This window comes from Pogoniulus pusillus, chromosome 27, assembly GCF_015220805.1.
Source record: "Pogoniulus pusillus isolate bPogPus1 chromosome 27, bPogPus1.pri, whole genome shotgun sequence".
NCBI classification, from domain to species: domain Eukaryota; kingdom Metazoa; phylum Chordata; class Aves; order Piciformes; family Lybiidae; genus Pogoniulus; species Pogoniulus pusillus.
In genome coordinates, this window is record NC_087290.1 from 10,830,965 (window position 1) to 10,847,526 (window position 16,562).

The 16,562-nt window shown below is 46.1% G+C and overlaps 1 protein-coding gene across 2 annotated transcripts in view; it reads right to left on the reverse strand.

The window, feature by feature from the left end:
- Positions 1–87: 87 nt before the first annotated feature.
- TRIM37 (tripartite motif containing 37) overlaps positions 88–16,562 on the reverse strand; it is a 28,554-nt gene continuing 12,079 nt past the window's right edge. Inside the window, exons 10-25 of one of the 2 annotated variants that reach the window (XM_064166548.1) lie at positions 15,662–15,712; positions 15,183–15,264; positions 13,756–13,832; positions 12,585–12,764; positions 11,766–11,880; positions 11,367–11,579; positions 10,849–10,985; positions 10,079–10,179; positions 8,911–9,111; positions 6,352–6,561; positions 5,583–5,711; positions 4,576–4,762; positions 3,814–3,932; positions 2,011–2,124; positions 1,049–1,127; positions 88–748 (exon numbers count right to left, since the gene is read on the reverse strand). In XM_064166548.1, the coding sequence (XP_064022618.1) occupies positions 745–748; positions 1,049–1,127; positions 2,011–2,124; positions 3,814–3,932; positions 4,576–4,762; positions 5,583–5,711; positions 6,352–6,561; positions 8,911–9,111; positions 10,079–10,179; positions 10,849–10,985; positions 11,367–11,579; positions 11,766–11,880; positions 12,585–12,764; positions 13,756–13,832; positions 15,183–15,264; positions 15,662–15,712 (1,999 nt within the window). In that variant the 3' untranslated portion in view covers positions 88–744. Of the gene's footprint in view, positions 749–1,048; positions 1,128–2,010; positions 2,125–3,813; positions 3,933–4,575; positions 4,763–5,582; positions 5,712–6,249; positions 6,562–8,910; positions 9,112–10,078; positions 10,180–10,848; positions 10,986–11,366; positions 11,580–11,765; positions 11,881–12,584; positions 12,765–13,755; positions 13,833–15,182; positions 15,265–15,661; positions 15,713–16,562 lie in introns of both variants that reach the window. The other variant, XM_064166547.1, reaches the window with a different exon arrangement.

Genomic DNA, 16,562 nt, shown 5'->3' on the forward strand with positions numbered 1-16,562 from the left:
CTGCCCTGAGGAGCAGGTGTACTACTGACCCCCATGGACCAGCTCCACCATGGTATTGAGTCACAGACAAACATCCAACACTTGGTGGCAGGTTTCAACATTCATTTTATTACCAAAGTGCAAACAGTTTAAAAGGATGAGTGGTACAGCACTGAGTGTGGAGCACTCACACAAACAAATGCGGCTACAGCCAGCTGAGACAAAGACAGCAATCGCTTACAGGTGCTCATGCTCTGTCACTAGCCCAGGATTTGGTCAGCTTTTGTCATAGCTTCACAAGTACTTTAGCAGCTCAAAATGCAACACACAGTGGCACACAATTTGGCAACGTGTTTGGCTGGTCCACACCACGAACTGAGAACAACTTCTGCAGCAGCCCTTTCACCCCGACACTGTCTTACTGTGCCTGCAGGACTCAGCAGCCACAGGACCATTCACACGCTGGTGGTTATTCCATGACACAATTGGACACACAGCCCCAAACAGGGCTCCAGCACCTTTATGGACATTTTTTTCAGAGCATCTGAAGCTGGCAGAGCCAGCAGGAATGCAACCTTTAGTGTAAGGCCTTCTCAGAGGTCATTGTGCCCCAGTAACAGGTTTAAGACGACAGTAGAAGAACCAGGGGAGGGTGTTGGGGGATGGAGTGTGCACACAGCCATGAACAGCAGCCTCGGACTAAGCTCCAGTGAATAAACTGCCCAGGGACACCAGCCAGCAGGTCTTCAGGCCCCAAGTCATCCTCTACCTGCTCAAAGAAAGGCAGCTTTCACTGGCAGCTCTCACACCAGGACACCTTAAGGCTTCAAGCAAACACAATCATACAAGTCACAATTTTAGGCCAGTCAGAGCCTTCTATTGATGATGATGCAAAGCTCAGCCAGCCCTCACTCAGCACTGGGTAATGAAGTCCAAAGGCTGCCTTAAAACCATAGCTTAGAAGGTCAGACTGGACAAACACCTGCCTGTCTGCTCACAGGAAGATCGATGACATTTCTGGTCTCTGCAGCCACCTTACAGCCTGGCTAAGGCCAACAGGTACAGTTACCTGGTGCTGTCTTCTCCAGTAACAAAGCTGAGATCATCAGGACCAACTTGCTCACCCTCTGGGAATGCTGAGCACTGCTCTGAGGATGAAACCAAAGTAAAGTCAATTAACCTTTTACAGACCAGCCACGAGGAATGCAGCGAGTTCATGTTCCAGCACCTGCAAAGCCCACTGCTGTACTTCATCCCTTACTGGTACACAATGTGATCAACACAGAGGTAAGGCTGCCACAGGGTTTTAAACGTGAGCTATCACAAGAGAAGCAGAGACATAAGCAGCCCTTTGATTCCTCTGCAGAGCTCCGAGGTGTTAGTGCCTGCTGCAGAAACACAGCAGAGCAGCCAACTCCAGTTGTGAAGCAGAGCTCTTAGGCTATGCTGCTAGTATGGTGTGGGATGCTTCTTCAGGCCAAAAGTCAACTTCACTGAGTGTCAGCTGTCGCCTTACAGCTTTTAATTTGATCAGAAGGTTAAAGCTTTCCACAGAAATATGAGATGAGTTTTTGGAGCTACACTGAGGTGCTCAAAGCACATTCCTGCCAATTAAGCTGCCCATCCACATCTAAGGCAGCAGTTACCTCCCCAGAATGAGCCCGCTCACAGTGTGAGCCTGGGACACGGGGAGTTCCAGTTCAGAGCGAGAGCTGTGGGTTTTCCAGCACTTCCCCCGGAGACTCACCTAAACTGACTTCTCAATGCTGGGAAGAGTTCCCCTCCCCTGTTTTGCTCTGGTTTCAATTAGGATCCCAAGAGAGGAGTTCCAAATATTACTGGCACTTGCTTGAGCTTTAATGTCCCTGCAGCACCACCAGCAGTCCCTGCTTCTGCAGTGTTCTGAGCACAGCAGCACTGAGGCAGACTCAAGGAGTGTTTGAGAAGCAAGCTCAAGCATTCTGAGCACAGCAGTGCTGAGCTAGACACACAAGGAGTGTTGGAGAGATAGGCTCACACAGCCAACCCTACCTTGGCTGGAGGACTGGACAGAGAAAGCCTGGTTAAACACCTCTGAGGCAGAGGCGACCTCCTCCTGCTCTTCATTTTCTGTGTCACATTCTATGTCGCTGTCGCTGCTCATTCCTGGTAGGAGATGAAGGACATGCTTCTGACATAGCCCAGCTGCAAGGAAACCCCAAAAACCACAAGGCAAAAAAAAACCCCAAAAACACCTCAAACAATGATGGCAGCAAGATCTATGTAGCTGGAGAATTCCATGTTTTCATGTCTAAGTTACCAGTACCAAACACCAAGAGCCAGCAAGAGAAGCAGAGAAAGAGCAGGCTTAGAGATAAAGGCAGTCACCAAAGCACCGGGAAAGAGACAGGGCTGTGGGTACCAGCTTTGACAACTGCCCAACTTTGCTGTGCTCTCAAGAGGAGCAGTTCCAACACGTCACCAGCTGAGAGCAGACTCAGGTGTCCACAGCTCCTTCCTGTCTGAGCTGCACTCCCCTGCCAGCTGCTCAGTCTACTTTTACAGTTAGAAGAGAAGCATTGCTTCTGTAACAGTTAGGAGGCAGCAGGACTTATGGAGCAGATTTATCTGCCAGACCCTTTGAGCAGCAATCCTCAGCTGAAATGTCACACCCAAACCCCATGCCTTTCCTACAATAAAAGACCAGAGCTGCTGACAACCCAGGTGGCTTATCTTGTTTTGCCAGACCTTAGGTGTACATCAACAACAGTCAAGATTCTCCTTTTGTGTAGTTTCATAGGTGACACAAGGGCTTTGTTCTTTTACCTCCAAAGAGCTGATGCTCATTGCTAAGGAAAAAAAGCAGCAGTTGAGAAAGGAGCCAATTCTAGTGGAGTTTTTCCTCTGAAAGGGGAAGGGGAAGAAAAAAAGATTTTAAGATTTGTTTCCTGGGCATTTTAACAATGAAGGATTTCTTTTTTTCCAACGTTTTTCCTCTCTGCTATAATAGGAGAGCTGCAGGAGCACATCACGATCATGCTGCAGTGACTAAGAGCAGAAACTCAGTTTTGTCACAGAGACCTTCTGTAAATGCCAACTCCCACACAATATTGCACACTGCAGATAGAGATGGATGCTGGCACCTTAATATAGGCTTTGCGCTACAATTCAGTCATTGAAATTCAAATCAGTGCAGGGGTGGAAGGCAGGAGAGTTTTAGCAAGATAAGAAAAAAAAACTCTTCTATATGGACTTTCAAAAAACCAGGAATTATTTTTTCCAGCATGGAAAGGATGCAGGAAGGGAGGGGGGGAAAGTTTCCTTTGAGTCTCTAAAGGAAACTGGCTTGCTTACAACACCCGACACGAATGAACTGCTGGAGAGATCCTAGTGTGGATGTGGAGGGAGTAACCAATGTAGTTTGTCCCTGAAGGCACAGGACTTAAAAGCCAAGGTCACTGGCTACTTTTTCAATTAGATAAGAAATGATTTTCAAGGCCATGCAGCTGAACAGCAAAGCAAGGACCTGGGGATGTAACAAGAGCTCCAGACAGCAAGAAAGCACTTGAGAGAAACAACAGCACTGTGTAATGTCACCTGCCAGATCCTCACCTTCCTGCTGCACCCCAGCAGCACTGCTTCTCCACAGACAGCAGTGACAGAGCTGCTCACAGTCAGATCTGTGCTACAGCTGCCAAATGGTACAGCAAAAGTTGAGCAGCCATGAAAGCAGGTTTGGGGGGTGGAGGTTTTCCCCTCTTTCTTTCCCCTTCAAGCTGTTTCCATTACAGAAATGGATCATCATTGACTGGAGTGTTCTCACATGGCATTGGCCCTCCACAACATTCAGTTTACCTTCCTCTGCTGCTGCAGAAGCTCCTTCAGAAAGCACAGCCTGCAGTTCACCACTTTCAGAGCTGTTTTCCAGACCACCTGTCTGTGCTCCTTCTGTTCGACATCCTTTAGAACTGGACCTTGAGATAGATTTTAGGAGAAAGAAAAGCCCACATGAGAAAGCCAGCTTTAACTCCAGCTACAGAAACAAATCCTTGTAGTGCCACATCCAGTTTAACTCATTGTTTAAATCTCTTGCACACCCACTTAAACTTCCAGCTTTGATTGATTTAGAAATGCTTAAAATCTTCAAAACAAACCTGGAGAAGCTTATGAGGAGTATTTACAAAAAATGATTACTTCTGCTGGTTGGCAAAAAAAGAAACCCCAACAACAGAGTACTCCACTGCACTTAATTAGCCAACAGGGAGCTGCTGAGTAGTAGTCAAGGTGAAAATTACTGTTTCAAAGGAGGAATTCAAAAGTTAGAGGATATATTTTGCAAGGAATGGTGGGAAACATACTGGGTCTGCCTTTCAAACAAGGCTTTCAGACACAGCTCATCAAACTAAAAGGAAAAAAAAAAGAAAGAGGACTTGTAACCTAGTTATAAACCCAAAAATTGATATCCAGAGGGAACAGCAGCAACCAAGTAAACTTCAAAGTAATTTCTCTTCTGTGCTGTGAGCACCTGGCTTTAGCAGATTGGGATTTTTTTTTCTTTCTAGATCAAGGGAAGGTGGGGGAGGAGATAATAAGAAGGAAAAAGAATAAACCCCTTACCCTAGAGCACCAGCTTTTCTGGTCTTCTCTACAGCAGCTAAGCCATTTAAGCCAGAAACTCCCACATCAGAATCTGACCCTTCACAAGATCTCTCCTCTGGCTTGGGCAGGGCCTCAGCAGCACTGCTGCCAGCCAGGGGCCTTGCAGAGTGATGGCGACTGCTCAGCTTCGAGCTCCCGATGCCGGCTGAGAAAGAGGGGAGAAACTCAAAGCACATCCAGCCCTGTTCTAGCATCTAGTTGTTCCACACCACCAGCCTAGCTCCCAGCACCTGCATGCACAAAGGCACCATGCCCACCCTCTCGTAACGCCTTTCATTTTCAAGTCAACATGTGGGCAAGGCATACCAGGCACTCCCTACACACAGAGAGCTGCTGGTTCAGCTGCCATGGCTGATGGGAGACCCAGGGGAGCACCAATTAGCCCTTCCCCCTCTTGTGCAGTTAGACCTTATCCTCTACTTGTCATATCCCCTTCCATGTAATATACCCCGGCTAAACATGGGAAGTTGTTTGGCTGTGACGAGGCAGCCTTTCTGGCCTTGGGCAAGGGCAAAACTGGGCACAAAGGTTCTGGTTGCCCTGTGATGATTGATGGTACTGTCCAGCTTCGCACCCAAGCCTTCTGCATCTACTTAGCATTATAAAACCCAAGTGTCATGTCCCACTCCTTCTTTGAACACTTGAGAGGGGCAAAATACCACCTCTTGAGTGAGGTATTTCATTACCTTTAGAGGAAAGAACATTGATAAACTCAGGAGCAGCAATATCCCAACTCTTTCTGCATCTCTATCCAGAGTTTAACCACTCTGAATGAGACTACAATCAAGCCTGGGTCAGCACCTTCTGATCTGTGATCTTCACTATGAAGTTAGCTCCTGAAACACCTCCACAGAGCTAAATGTGTCCATTTAGCTTAATCATATTTGAGAAAGCATCCAAGGGGACTGTGACAAGCCTTTGCACCACAGCTGCTATGAGATGAGAAGACAGATGTTCCTGCTTACCTTCAGAAGCCTGACCATCTACCTTCAGCCGCAGGTTGCTGTCCCCACAGTCCATGGCTCTTCGTAGGGACAGGCTACCTGCTGCTCCAGAGCGGAGAGCCTTGGGAGAGTTACTTTTCTTACTTGCAGCTGCAAAAACATTGTGACAGATGTTTCAGGTGCTGCACTATTCTGCCATTACACTTGCTAGAGGTGAAGTTAAACTCCCATTAGTCTCATTGCTCATTAACTCCTAGTCCTGCACAAAACTCCTTCCACAGCCTTCCTGTCAGATGTACACTAGAGCAAAGCTGAACTAACTATGGATGCAGCCACAAGCAACATTCATTTGCTTTAAGACATCCTTCAGGGAGCCATCACTCAGACTGCTTCAGCCATCAGATAGCCAAAACTGAATTCCAAGTCTAGTGTAACACAGGACCTCGGGAGCAGGAGGGAAAGGCAGGTTGTGGGGCTTACAGTTTACCACTTGAGTTTTGGTGCTTTTATTAAGCTGGACAGAAACCACTTTCAGTAAATTTAGCAAAAGCAGCACAGATTTTGTGTTCTGGATTCTTCCAGCTGTAACTATAGACGATCTATTTCCAAATACCTGGCTGCATAAGCCACCTGCACCACTGCCATCTCTAGAGGTGACACTTAAATCCCCCCTTTCTCATGCACTCACAGCTCCTTATGTAACAGCTGGTCACAGAAGACTTTGTCAGCAGCTCCATTCCTATCTCTTGCAGCTTGCTACAGCTTTCTGTTCCGCAGGCGGCCAAAGCACCTTGCTCGATGGAGAAGAAGCTGGGCTGTCCCTCACAGGAGCTGGCGCTGCTGCTTCTCACTTCAGAGAGCTGGTTCTTGACATCTGACATTTTGCTCCGCACCTCAGCCATCTGAGTTTTCAGCCTCTTCAGCATCTTCAAGTCGGGCGGCACGCGCCACATGGCCTGGTGCCGCCGCTGCTCCCGGTCTTTGAGAGAGTAGGATGAGGCTTTGCAAAGGAGAGCGGAAAGAGCACAGCAGGTGAGTCAAACCGTTCTCAGCTAGAAAGAGATGGCTGCTTCTAACAGCTAGGATAATTCCACCTTTTGCCCTGCTATAAAACGTGCTGTTCAGGGACATAGTGCAGCGCTGGACTTGGTGGAGTTAGAGACTGGGGGGACTTGAGCTGGAAGAGGGGAGATTTGGACTGGAGGTTAGGAAGAAGTTCTTGACAGTGAAGGTGGTGAGACACTGGAACAGGTTGTGGAAGCTCCCTCCATGAAGGTGTTCCAGGCCAGCCTGGATGAGGCCTTGAGCAATGTGGGCTAGTGGAAGGTTTCCCTGCCCATGGCAGGGGCCTTGGAACTGGGTAAGCTTTAAGGTCCCTTTCAACCCAAACCATTCTATGAATCTGTGATGATCTTAAAGGTCTTTTCCAACCAAAAAGACTCTCTGATAGAGAGTCCTCTGTCCTGGTTATGGCACCACAAGCACTGCACAGCCACTGGGACAGCATTGCCTGCTTGCCATGGCCCCAAACATGCTGGAAGAAGAAAGGCCCCTAGCACTGCTGCACGACTTCTGATGCCAGCTGAGCTACTTCCTCTCTGCTGCCAGACAAGCTGGAGTCCACACGCCTGGTTACCACTTTATGTCAAATTTGTGACAGGAGTTTATGAAATTCATTTTGTGTGTCTGAGATTCTCATGCTATCAACACATCAGCTTGATATACACAACTCAGAGAAATCAGAATCTGAGGAAAGAATTCCCTTAAGTACCTAACATCAGAAGATCAGGTCGAGGAGCTAATATCCCAGTAACCCTACACACTACTCAGCCAGAATTAGAGCAACTTTGATGTCTATTTGAAGTATTAGAAATTCTCTGTTTGCCTGCAAATTCAGCTGTTCAGAACCATAAAGCCAAGTGGCTGTTGGAAACCTTCACCTTAGGAGGTGGAGTCTGGCAATCTCCAAATATAACAGAAGCCTCCTCTTAGCTGACTGACTCAAGTAAGCTCAGGCAGCAGTCAAGGCTTAAGAGAAACTCAGCAAAACTGCTAATTTCAGCTGTGTAGCCAGTGGCTAAAGATGACCAGGAAGCCACTCAACACAACAGGAGAGCTTAATCTTGTTGAGTAGCACAGCACAAAGTGCAGTGCCCTCTCTTCAGGGCTTTGTCTGGGCTTTTTTCCAGGCCAAACAGACTTTCAGTCATGTGCTGCCTTCCCCTTTTTTGAACTTATAGAAGCGAGCTCCATTTTTGGGAATATGGATTACACTCAGCTCCCAAGTTCATCTGACTGTTTATGTGACTGCATTAAAAAAGCAGCTGATCAGAAAGGAACAAATTGCCTGAGCTAGCCTTTGGGTTCAGTAACAGCAGTGTCATTGCTGCAGCAAAGGCAGGCAGTTATTTGTAGCAAATGGAACTGTTATTTCTCTTCTGCTCTATTAAGTCACCAAATGCTTGCTTCAGAATGACCTGAAATAAGACCTGGCAGTAATGGGCCAGCTAGCTCCAAATAAATGCTAATCATGATCCATGTATTATTGAGCTTTGATTTAAATTTTAATCCTTCACTAACACCACAGGAGAAGTGAGCAACCTTCAGCAATGGCCACGGGTGCCAGAACTGCCACTTATCTTGCTCTTGCTGCACATCAGTTTACTGCAGTTTTCTGCTGAAGGGTCCTAACTACACCACAAATATTCTTTGAAGTCTTCAAGTATTTAAGTACCATCAGGATTTTCTTCCACAAGAGCTTACAATGCTTCTCCAGCCTTGCTACCACACACATTTTTCTAGTCCTGTTGCAAATGCCTTTTTTTGTCCAACAGTAAATTGCAGGATTACTTTTTGTGTTGGCATACCCTGTGCTCCCAGCCACTAAATGTACACCCTGTGTCAAGTGAGGGGTGTAGCTGCTTCCTCAGCAGCTGCTCCATGTTGTTTTGTGTTCTAAGGCCTTTCATTTATCTCCCACAGTTGTAGTCAAAGAAGATACATGAACTATCTCTATGACCTTGCTGCACAACAGAGGCAGCCAGTTCAGTCACATCCCCCAAGATGAGCTGAGCTGACACTCCCTGACACACACTTCTGGTTTCAGTTGAGTCATCTGGCATGCTCAAGCCAAGGTCAACCATTAAGACAGAACTGTGTTGGAGCAGGCAGCAAGATGCAGCATACTGATGAGCACAAAGGACATGGAAGTCAAGCCATCAGTGTAAAGAACTGTCTGTCATCCCATTTTGCCCTCTTCCCCTCCTCAGATCTGCTTCTAACTCTGGGACTGCATTTTCAAAGGCATTTCTAGGTTGGAATTAAATCATTTGATGTGGTGTAAAGTTACCTCTGCTCTGCAGAAGAGAGGCCGGTGGTCGTGGCTGAAGGCCCCAAAGGTTTTCCATCCCATTTCTGTCTTTTAGATCCAACAAGTGGATTAAAATCAAGGGATCTATATCAAGTAAACTGCTACTGGTTGTAGAGCCTAGGGCAGTTCCTCCTCGCCTTGAAGGTCTTCCACTTGCACTGGTGTAGCCATGGCTAGTACCTAAGGGAGAGTTACAGGGAAAGTGTGTGCACAGAATTGGCAGAGGTGATGCACAATTCCTTGCCAACACAGTGAGACAATTCTAAAAGCAGATCTGGAGTGAACACATTCCAAGGAGGCATCACTGTTATTTCTAAAAGCCATCGGATGTGCTGCTAACTTCAAAACAAAGTCCACAACTCTGTTAAATAGGCCTTTCTAAATGCTGCCCACTAAGTGCTGTCCACAGGCACTGTGCTCCTAAATGCTGTCCTTTCAGAAGGAAACAGGCATGACCCACAACGTGCAAAGGAACTGAAGATGTTTTGAAACAGCAGCTAAAAGCAGGACAGTTAAGACACTCTGTTACTCAAGCACTAGCACGACATCCACAGCACCATGAATACCACTCCCAGTGAGTGGCACCTCTGCTCCCTTTGCCCCAGATCCATGTCCTTGTATTCCATGTACACAAATTCTTTCAGAATTTCATGAACCTATTGTGAATTTAGGCCACAATCATCTCTAGGCAGCAAGACATCTTAGGGCACTTCTTCGTTATTGCATTCCAAGTGGATTTCTGCTTGGCTTGGAGGGATCCTTAACTTCATTCCCTCCTCATACCTTAGGTTTTACAGTGCACTAAAAGCTAAGTGAACTCATCACCCGCTCAGAGGCCACACAGGCAGCAGCACCAACTGCTTGTCAGTCTGCCTTTGACGGGATTAGAAGGGCAGAAAAACCTCCCTCCAAACTTATGGATCCTTTTTAAACAAGCACATTCCCCAGAGTGTCCCCCTGCTTTTTTTTATTGAGCCAATGAAACACTTCTGCCAGGCTGCAATCATCAGCCCAAACCACATGATGCAGCATTTCCCAAAATAGAACTGCCTGCAGAACACAGCTTGGTGCTGCTTCCAAGAAGACGAGCGGAAGGAATCCAGCAGCGTCTCGCATGTATGGGAATTCTGAAGGCTGCTTTTCATACCTGATGCTCCAGGAGTAGCAGCAGCAGCTGCTGCATCCTCCATGAGGTCTCCTTCTTCCAGCTCCATATTGCTGCTATATTCCACATCATTTTCTCCAGACCTTAGGAGATCATTGGGGTGAGAAAAGGAGAACATCATCATTATTAGCTTTTATTTCAGCTCCTGTTAAACATTATGGCACACACCTCGCAAACAACCCCTGACACTGCTGCCTGCATTCCAAGCTACACAACCTGAACAAACCAGAGTGTGCTAATTATATGGCTGACTTGCTAAGCAAGAGTCTAGAAGTGCCAAATGCAGCTAGACTGTAACACCTGACCCTGTAAACATCTATATTTGTATGTGTTACACAAATCCTCACACGGTAATGAAGATTTGACATGGTCTCAGCTAAGAACCTTCAATTCTCTAGTTTAAGAAGCTGTCCTCATCATCACTCTCCTACTACAGCACTTCCTAATACCAAACCTCTTCCATTACAGTGCAGAAACAGATTTTTAATAGTGTTTTGAGAAAGGACCTTCACAGACTATCACTTGTCAGAGAGAATACAACACTAAAATGAAGGGATTAGAATGACAGCAACTGAGCTGTCTGAGAATGCAACATTCATTCATCTCTTGCCAGTTCTGTTGTTTCCAGGGAAGGAAACACCCCTCACACTGCACTGAAATTCCCCCACAAACCATAACTGTGAATTCCATTGGAACTGAGATGATCAGCCTGGGAGACAAGGTGATGATCTAAAAGGCACTAAGTTACTCACATAGTTTCTTCATCGATGTCATTTTCCTCAGTGTTACTAGTTGCTGTGGAGCTAGCTGAAGAGCTGCTACCATCGAGGTGGTTCACCTCATCCTCTCCAGCAAGATCTATATCCAAGTCACCATCTGAAAGCTCGTGCTACAGGAGAATCAGGACAAGCTGTTCAAACAACAAACATCTCAGCTGCACTTTGGTGCATTCACAAGAAGTGATGACCAGGCTCTCTCTCTGCCCAGTATATCACACTACTGTAAAGGACCTGGGAAGGTCTCAAAGCACAATGAATGCTGGTAACAACCAAACAGAGTAGTTGGAAACTTTTTAGTGGTGGGATCCATTAGCTCTGTTCTGGAACCCCTCTCCAGCGTCATCTCCTACTGCAAGCTCTCAGGTGCCTCATCTCCCATTTCCACACAGATGATAGTAAACCTTATTTACATTTCAGAAGCTCACCTATGTTTCTGCTGCTACCCTATCATAAAAAGCTACACAAAGAGGTAGGAACAAGATAATTCCTACGTTAAAGTCTTCATGCTGAATCTTCTCTTCCTCCTCTTCCTTGTTGTCTCGTGATAATCCTGGAGCAGCGACGTTCTCAAGTAGGACTTCAGTGCTTTGTCCAGATTTCTTTGATCTTGCTTCTGGACCATCATCATTCTGGGGACTTAGATGGGTGTCTGGAGGTGAGATGCCTCGAGATTTCTGAGTCCGGGAAAGCTCAATGGCAAGCCTCTGGTGTATGAGAGGGACACACAAAGGTACAGAGAGAAGGTGACAATGGAGTAGCAGCATCACACCAAAGGCTTGAATATCAAACTACCAACAGCAACCCAAACAAACAGCTGTCCAACAGGAGCACTGTAGAATTAAACGACTTTTTATTGACCAGTCACTTACGTTAATACACATCCCACTTACTTCTTTGAGGTTGTTTATTTGCTGGATGTAACTCGTCTGAGCTGCTTCCAGCTGCGCAATGTACCAGTGCTGATCTCGGCACTTTTGGAAGAAGGTTGGGGAGCGCACTTCAAACCTTCAAAAGGAACCACGTGCAAAGTTTTTAGGGTTGTATTTTGGCTTTGTTTTTATTCCTTGTCCCACCTCACCAAACATCTGAACAGCTGTGCAGGAGAACATCCCACAACAATGATGAAATAAACTTAGCAGCCAACAACTACTTCCACAGTCAGTATCCTGAACAAAGAAGGGCTGCAGTTAAGTATCTTGCAGGAGAGGCAGATCTGAGAGGGAGATGCCTTCACAAGCCAGCACTACCAAAACTAACACACTATAAAAGCATTCAACAGCAGCAGGAGTAGGACTGTACAGGGAATATAGGAAGTAGATGGATAAGCTTCTAGGTTTTGTTGGAACACTGAAATTCCCACTGACAGCATTAGGCCCCTAAAATTACAGACTCCCTTTATTCCCAAAGTTCTCCTGTGCTCACTACAACTGCTTCTCTCAAGGGAGAGAGAAAACACCTTCTGCCTTGAGTTCAGTTAGCTCCAGACCTCTAACTCAGACTTGTAGCTGTTTCTCAAGAGATACCTGAAGTTTCCACAACTCCCTTCAACCCATTTTCTTCTTCAAAGCCCATGACAGTGAAATCCATTGATGACAAAACACATCAACGATTACTTTGAACTCAGCTGCTTCCTAACCTCCTATTTCAGCTGTCAGTGTAACACTTGGAAACGACAGCAGAGAGGAGCTCCACCAAGCTGCCTTCCTTACCTCAGGATCACAGTGTCATTTTGCCTGTTCAAGTAGCCCTCGTTAGCCAGCAGGTCCAGGCGGAAGAACCTGTTGTAACCCCAGCACTCTCCAACCTCAAAATCAGAGGCAAACTCGCGGATGATGTTTTTGGTGGGGTCGTTGGTGGACTGGTGAACCATTTCCACTCGGTACTCATACCTGCACAGGGGAAGGTCACAGCTATCACCACCAAAAATGTCAGAACTGCTGTGTCAATTTTAGCAACCTGCTCTGCCAGGGAGGCCTGTGTGCCCAGACGAAGAGGTGATGCAGCCTGATTGTGGTGCTGAGAGACAGAGCATAGGTTGCCTAGGGAGGTGGTTGAGGCTCCATTCAATAGGTTTTACTTCAATAGAATAGAATCAACCAGGTTGGAAAAGACCTCCAAAATCATCCACTTCAACCTATCACCCAGCCCTATCCAATCAACTAGACCATGGCACTAAGTGCCCCATCCAGTCTTTTCCTGAACAACTCCAGAGACAGTGACTCCACCACCTCCCTGGGCAGCCCATTCCAACGCCAATCACTCTCTGTGAAGAACTTCCTCCTGATACCAAGCCTATACATCCTCCAGCACAACTTGAGACTGTGTCCCCTTGTTCCATTCCTGGAGATAAAAAGTGAAGCTCAACAGGGCTCTGGGCAACCTGACTTAGTTGAGCATGTCCCTGCTCACTGCAGGGGGGTTAGACTAGATGAACTTTAGAGGTCCCTTCCAACCTGTGTCATTCTATGATTCCATAACATGGTTCAGTGGTGGCCTGGCAGTGCTGGGTTAACTGCTGGAGTCAATGGTCTTAAAAGTCTCTTCTGACCAAAATGATTCTGTATTTATCTGAACAATAAAAGAGGGAAAAGGTAAGAGTAGGAAGCAGAGAGTAAAACCAGCTCCAGCACTAAACACCAGGAGATGAATCCTGGTTGTCTTGCCACACTCTTCACCTCAAGAAAACCAAGGAGTAACAATTTAAAGAGATTATCTGTGGGCACAATTCCAATGGCCAACAGAAGCCTCGTTATTATAGTTTTCAAGAAGGCTCTGCAAGTCCCTGGCAAGTCTTCAGAACCTGGACTCATTCTCTGCAAACCTCTCCAGATGCTTTACCAACAGAAAACACAGAGCTGCTCTTACTACAGGCTTGCTTACTTGGAAGTCTCTGGCAGGCCAGCGGACAGCTCCAAGAACACCGACAGGTAGTAGCCTCGCACTACTCCATTTCCATCCTTGAATAAAATCAAGAAATTGATTAAGAGAGAAAGCCAAACCCAGAAAACCAAACCAAAACACCTTGAGATATCCTCAATATTTAGAAAACTGCTCCAGCCACACAACCTGCAGCAGCAGACTACTTTGTTTCCTAGTTTTGATTTTCAGCCTTCTCTTTTTGCAACTGGAGCCAACATGGAGCTTACACCTAGAAGCAGGAATGCCACCTAGTACTGCTATCTCAGATACACATCCCAAAACAAGACTAATAATTACTTAGGAGTTCAGTTAAGATGAAGACTTGAACAGACAAATATTTGTCAGTGTGTGGGAAAAACATTATAGAAAAGTCAGTAAAAAAAAAAACCTCCTAAAAATCTCCTCAAGCAGTTTGTATTAGAGTCCAATTCTTCTCGAATTCTCAACACAGAAACAGCTCAGGTTAAAACATTAGTTCTGAAATGTTTTACACACAGCTGCACTTCAAAGCTACTCAACTTTGGAGAGAGTAATTTCTTTAGGGAAAAAATACATGCACCATGAAGAAATGAGGTCAGTTTGCTGAGAAACAAGATTAGGACCACCAGAAGTCAAGAAAAAGACACTCATGACACTCACCTTAGCCAAGGACGAAGAATGGCTCAACTGGAATCCTCTGGGTTGAAGAAACATTTCAACTTACCATTTAAAAAAAATAAGATTTAATGCCTTCTGACAGCACACTGAGAACTGACACAGGGCTCTGCCTCTGCACTGCAAGAGCACAACTCTGTGCATACATGGGCTAACAAACCAATCCAGTCCTCTGTGTAAACCACTAACAGACCAAATCTGTTCTACAGCTCTAATCATGTATTCCTCCAAACACAGCTGGAGTAGCAGCCAGAGCTCCCTGGCTGCACTGAGCAGACCAGTGGACTGCAAAAAGATCACACCTTGTGGGCAACGTTGCAGTGCTGGCAAAGATACTGCTTCAGCAACCTGAATGTGGAGCCCACGGCAAGGATCTCAGTAAACACACAGCTTTTAATGTCAGCATTTGGAACTGGGTGCACAGGAGTTCGGCTAATGCCTTGTTCTCCTCCCAACTCCCCATTCCTATGGCATATTGGGAAGACTCATTTTTGACTGCTTTTCAATTATTCTGATTACCTAGAGAGAGAATATTCCTGCTGGATATATCTGGAGGCAGAGAGGGAATGCTCCAAGGGTTGTCAAGCAACTCTACAAACTCACTTTCTTTTCACACAGTGTTTTTAATACACAATGTGAGAAGAGACTACCTGCTGTTTCCTCACAAGAGAAGCACATGAATGGTAGTTAAGTGTTCTGGATGGAATAACAACTTCTAGTTGAAAATAACTCACTGGATAAACTTTTAACCTCCAGCAAAGTCCTGACACTTGAAGAGGTGGGCTGTAAACAGGATCTGCTCGCTGGCGCAAGGTACTATTGAGAGAGGAGAGGAGAGAAAAAGATTGTTACAGGGACAAAGCAACTCCCTCCATAAAACAGTAAGCCACGTGCACACTTGCACTCTTACACCCTGGAACCATCCTTGCTGCTGCACAGAGCATGCAGCAGCACGAGGACCATGCAAAACATTAAGTGTCCATACAAATGTAGATGTTCATCCAAAAACCGACCCAATCTTTATTAAGATAAATAAGCAGCTTGTCTTCAGTGTGGAAAATCTTTTCAGCCAGGGATAATTGCTCATCTGGCAAAGAAAAGGGTTTTGATTCAATTCCTACAGCTTAGTTCTTATCTGTTTTCTGTAGTGACTGTCCTACAGAAGGAACAGAGAAAGCCTCCCAGTATTCAGTCATTTAAGATGTATTCTTACCTGAAGTTTTGCAAGATAAATGTAGTTGAGTCATAGGCTGGAACCAATTCACTGGGGAGAAAAAGAGGTTAAAGAGATTTGAATAACCATGACACTAAAAATGATAGAATGGCTCGGGTTGGAAGGGAGCTCAGAGATCATCTACTCCAACCTCCTGGCCATGGGCAGGCTTCTCAACAACACTCAGCTGCTCAAAGCCTCAGCCAGCTTGGGGGTGTCCAAGACCACAAGCTCCCTGGCTGATCTGTTCCAGAGTCTCACCACCCTTGTACTGAAGAACTTTCTGGCTTTGTTCTATTCCCCCCAGTCCTGTCACTACCTGACATCCTAAAAAGTCTCTCCCCAGCTTTCTCATAGGCCCCCTGAAGATACGGACAGGCCACAATCTAACACTTTTTAGATGCAATTTAAGACTGCTTTCAGTTTCTGGGAAGCTGGTTTTGGCCCAACCTCTCCATAGACTCCCTCAGAGCCCAGCCCCAGCAGCATGCTCTTGGAGGAATTGTGCTCTGCAGTGATTTTGGTTAGGTATTCTGAATTAGGGTGACCTGCAGAGGCATCTCCTGACAGCCTTGACCCAATAATAAGAGAAAAAGGACAAATCAGTAAACTAAGTATAACAGGGGAAAAAAACCCTACCAGCTGGAACCTGCTGTCCTGGCTCCCCAGCAGGGACTACAGACATAAAATAAGCCCTACTGGAACAGAAAAGCCTACTTGCAGTATAGGTTACTAGAAGGAGTAAGTTGAAGCAGTTGATCATTTTCAGTGTATAAAGCTGGAGCAGAATCAGTCAGAGCTATCGAGTTTAAACATAAAAGTGGACTGAATTTTGTTACCTCACAGGCTGCCATTGCTCATAGAGCTGAGAAGTATGGCTCTCCTCCACTGGAGGTGGCTA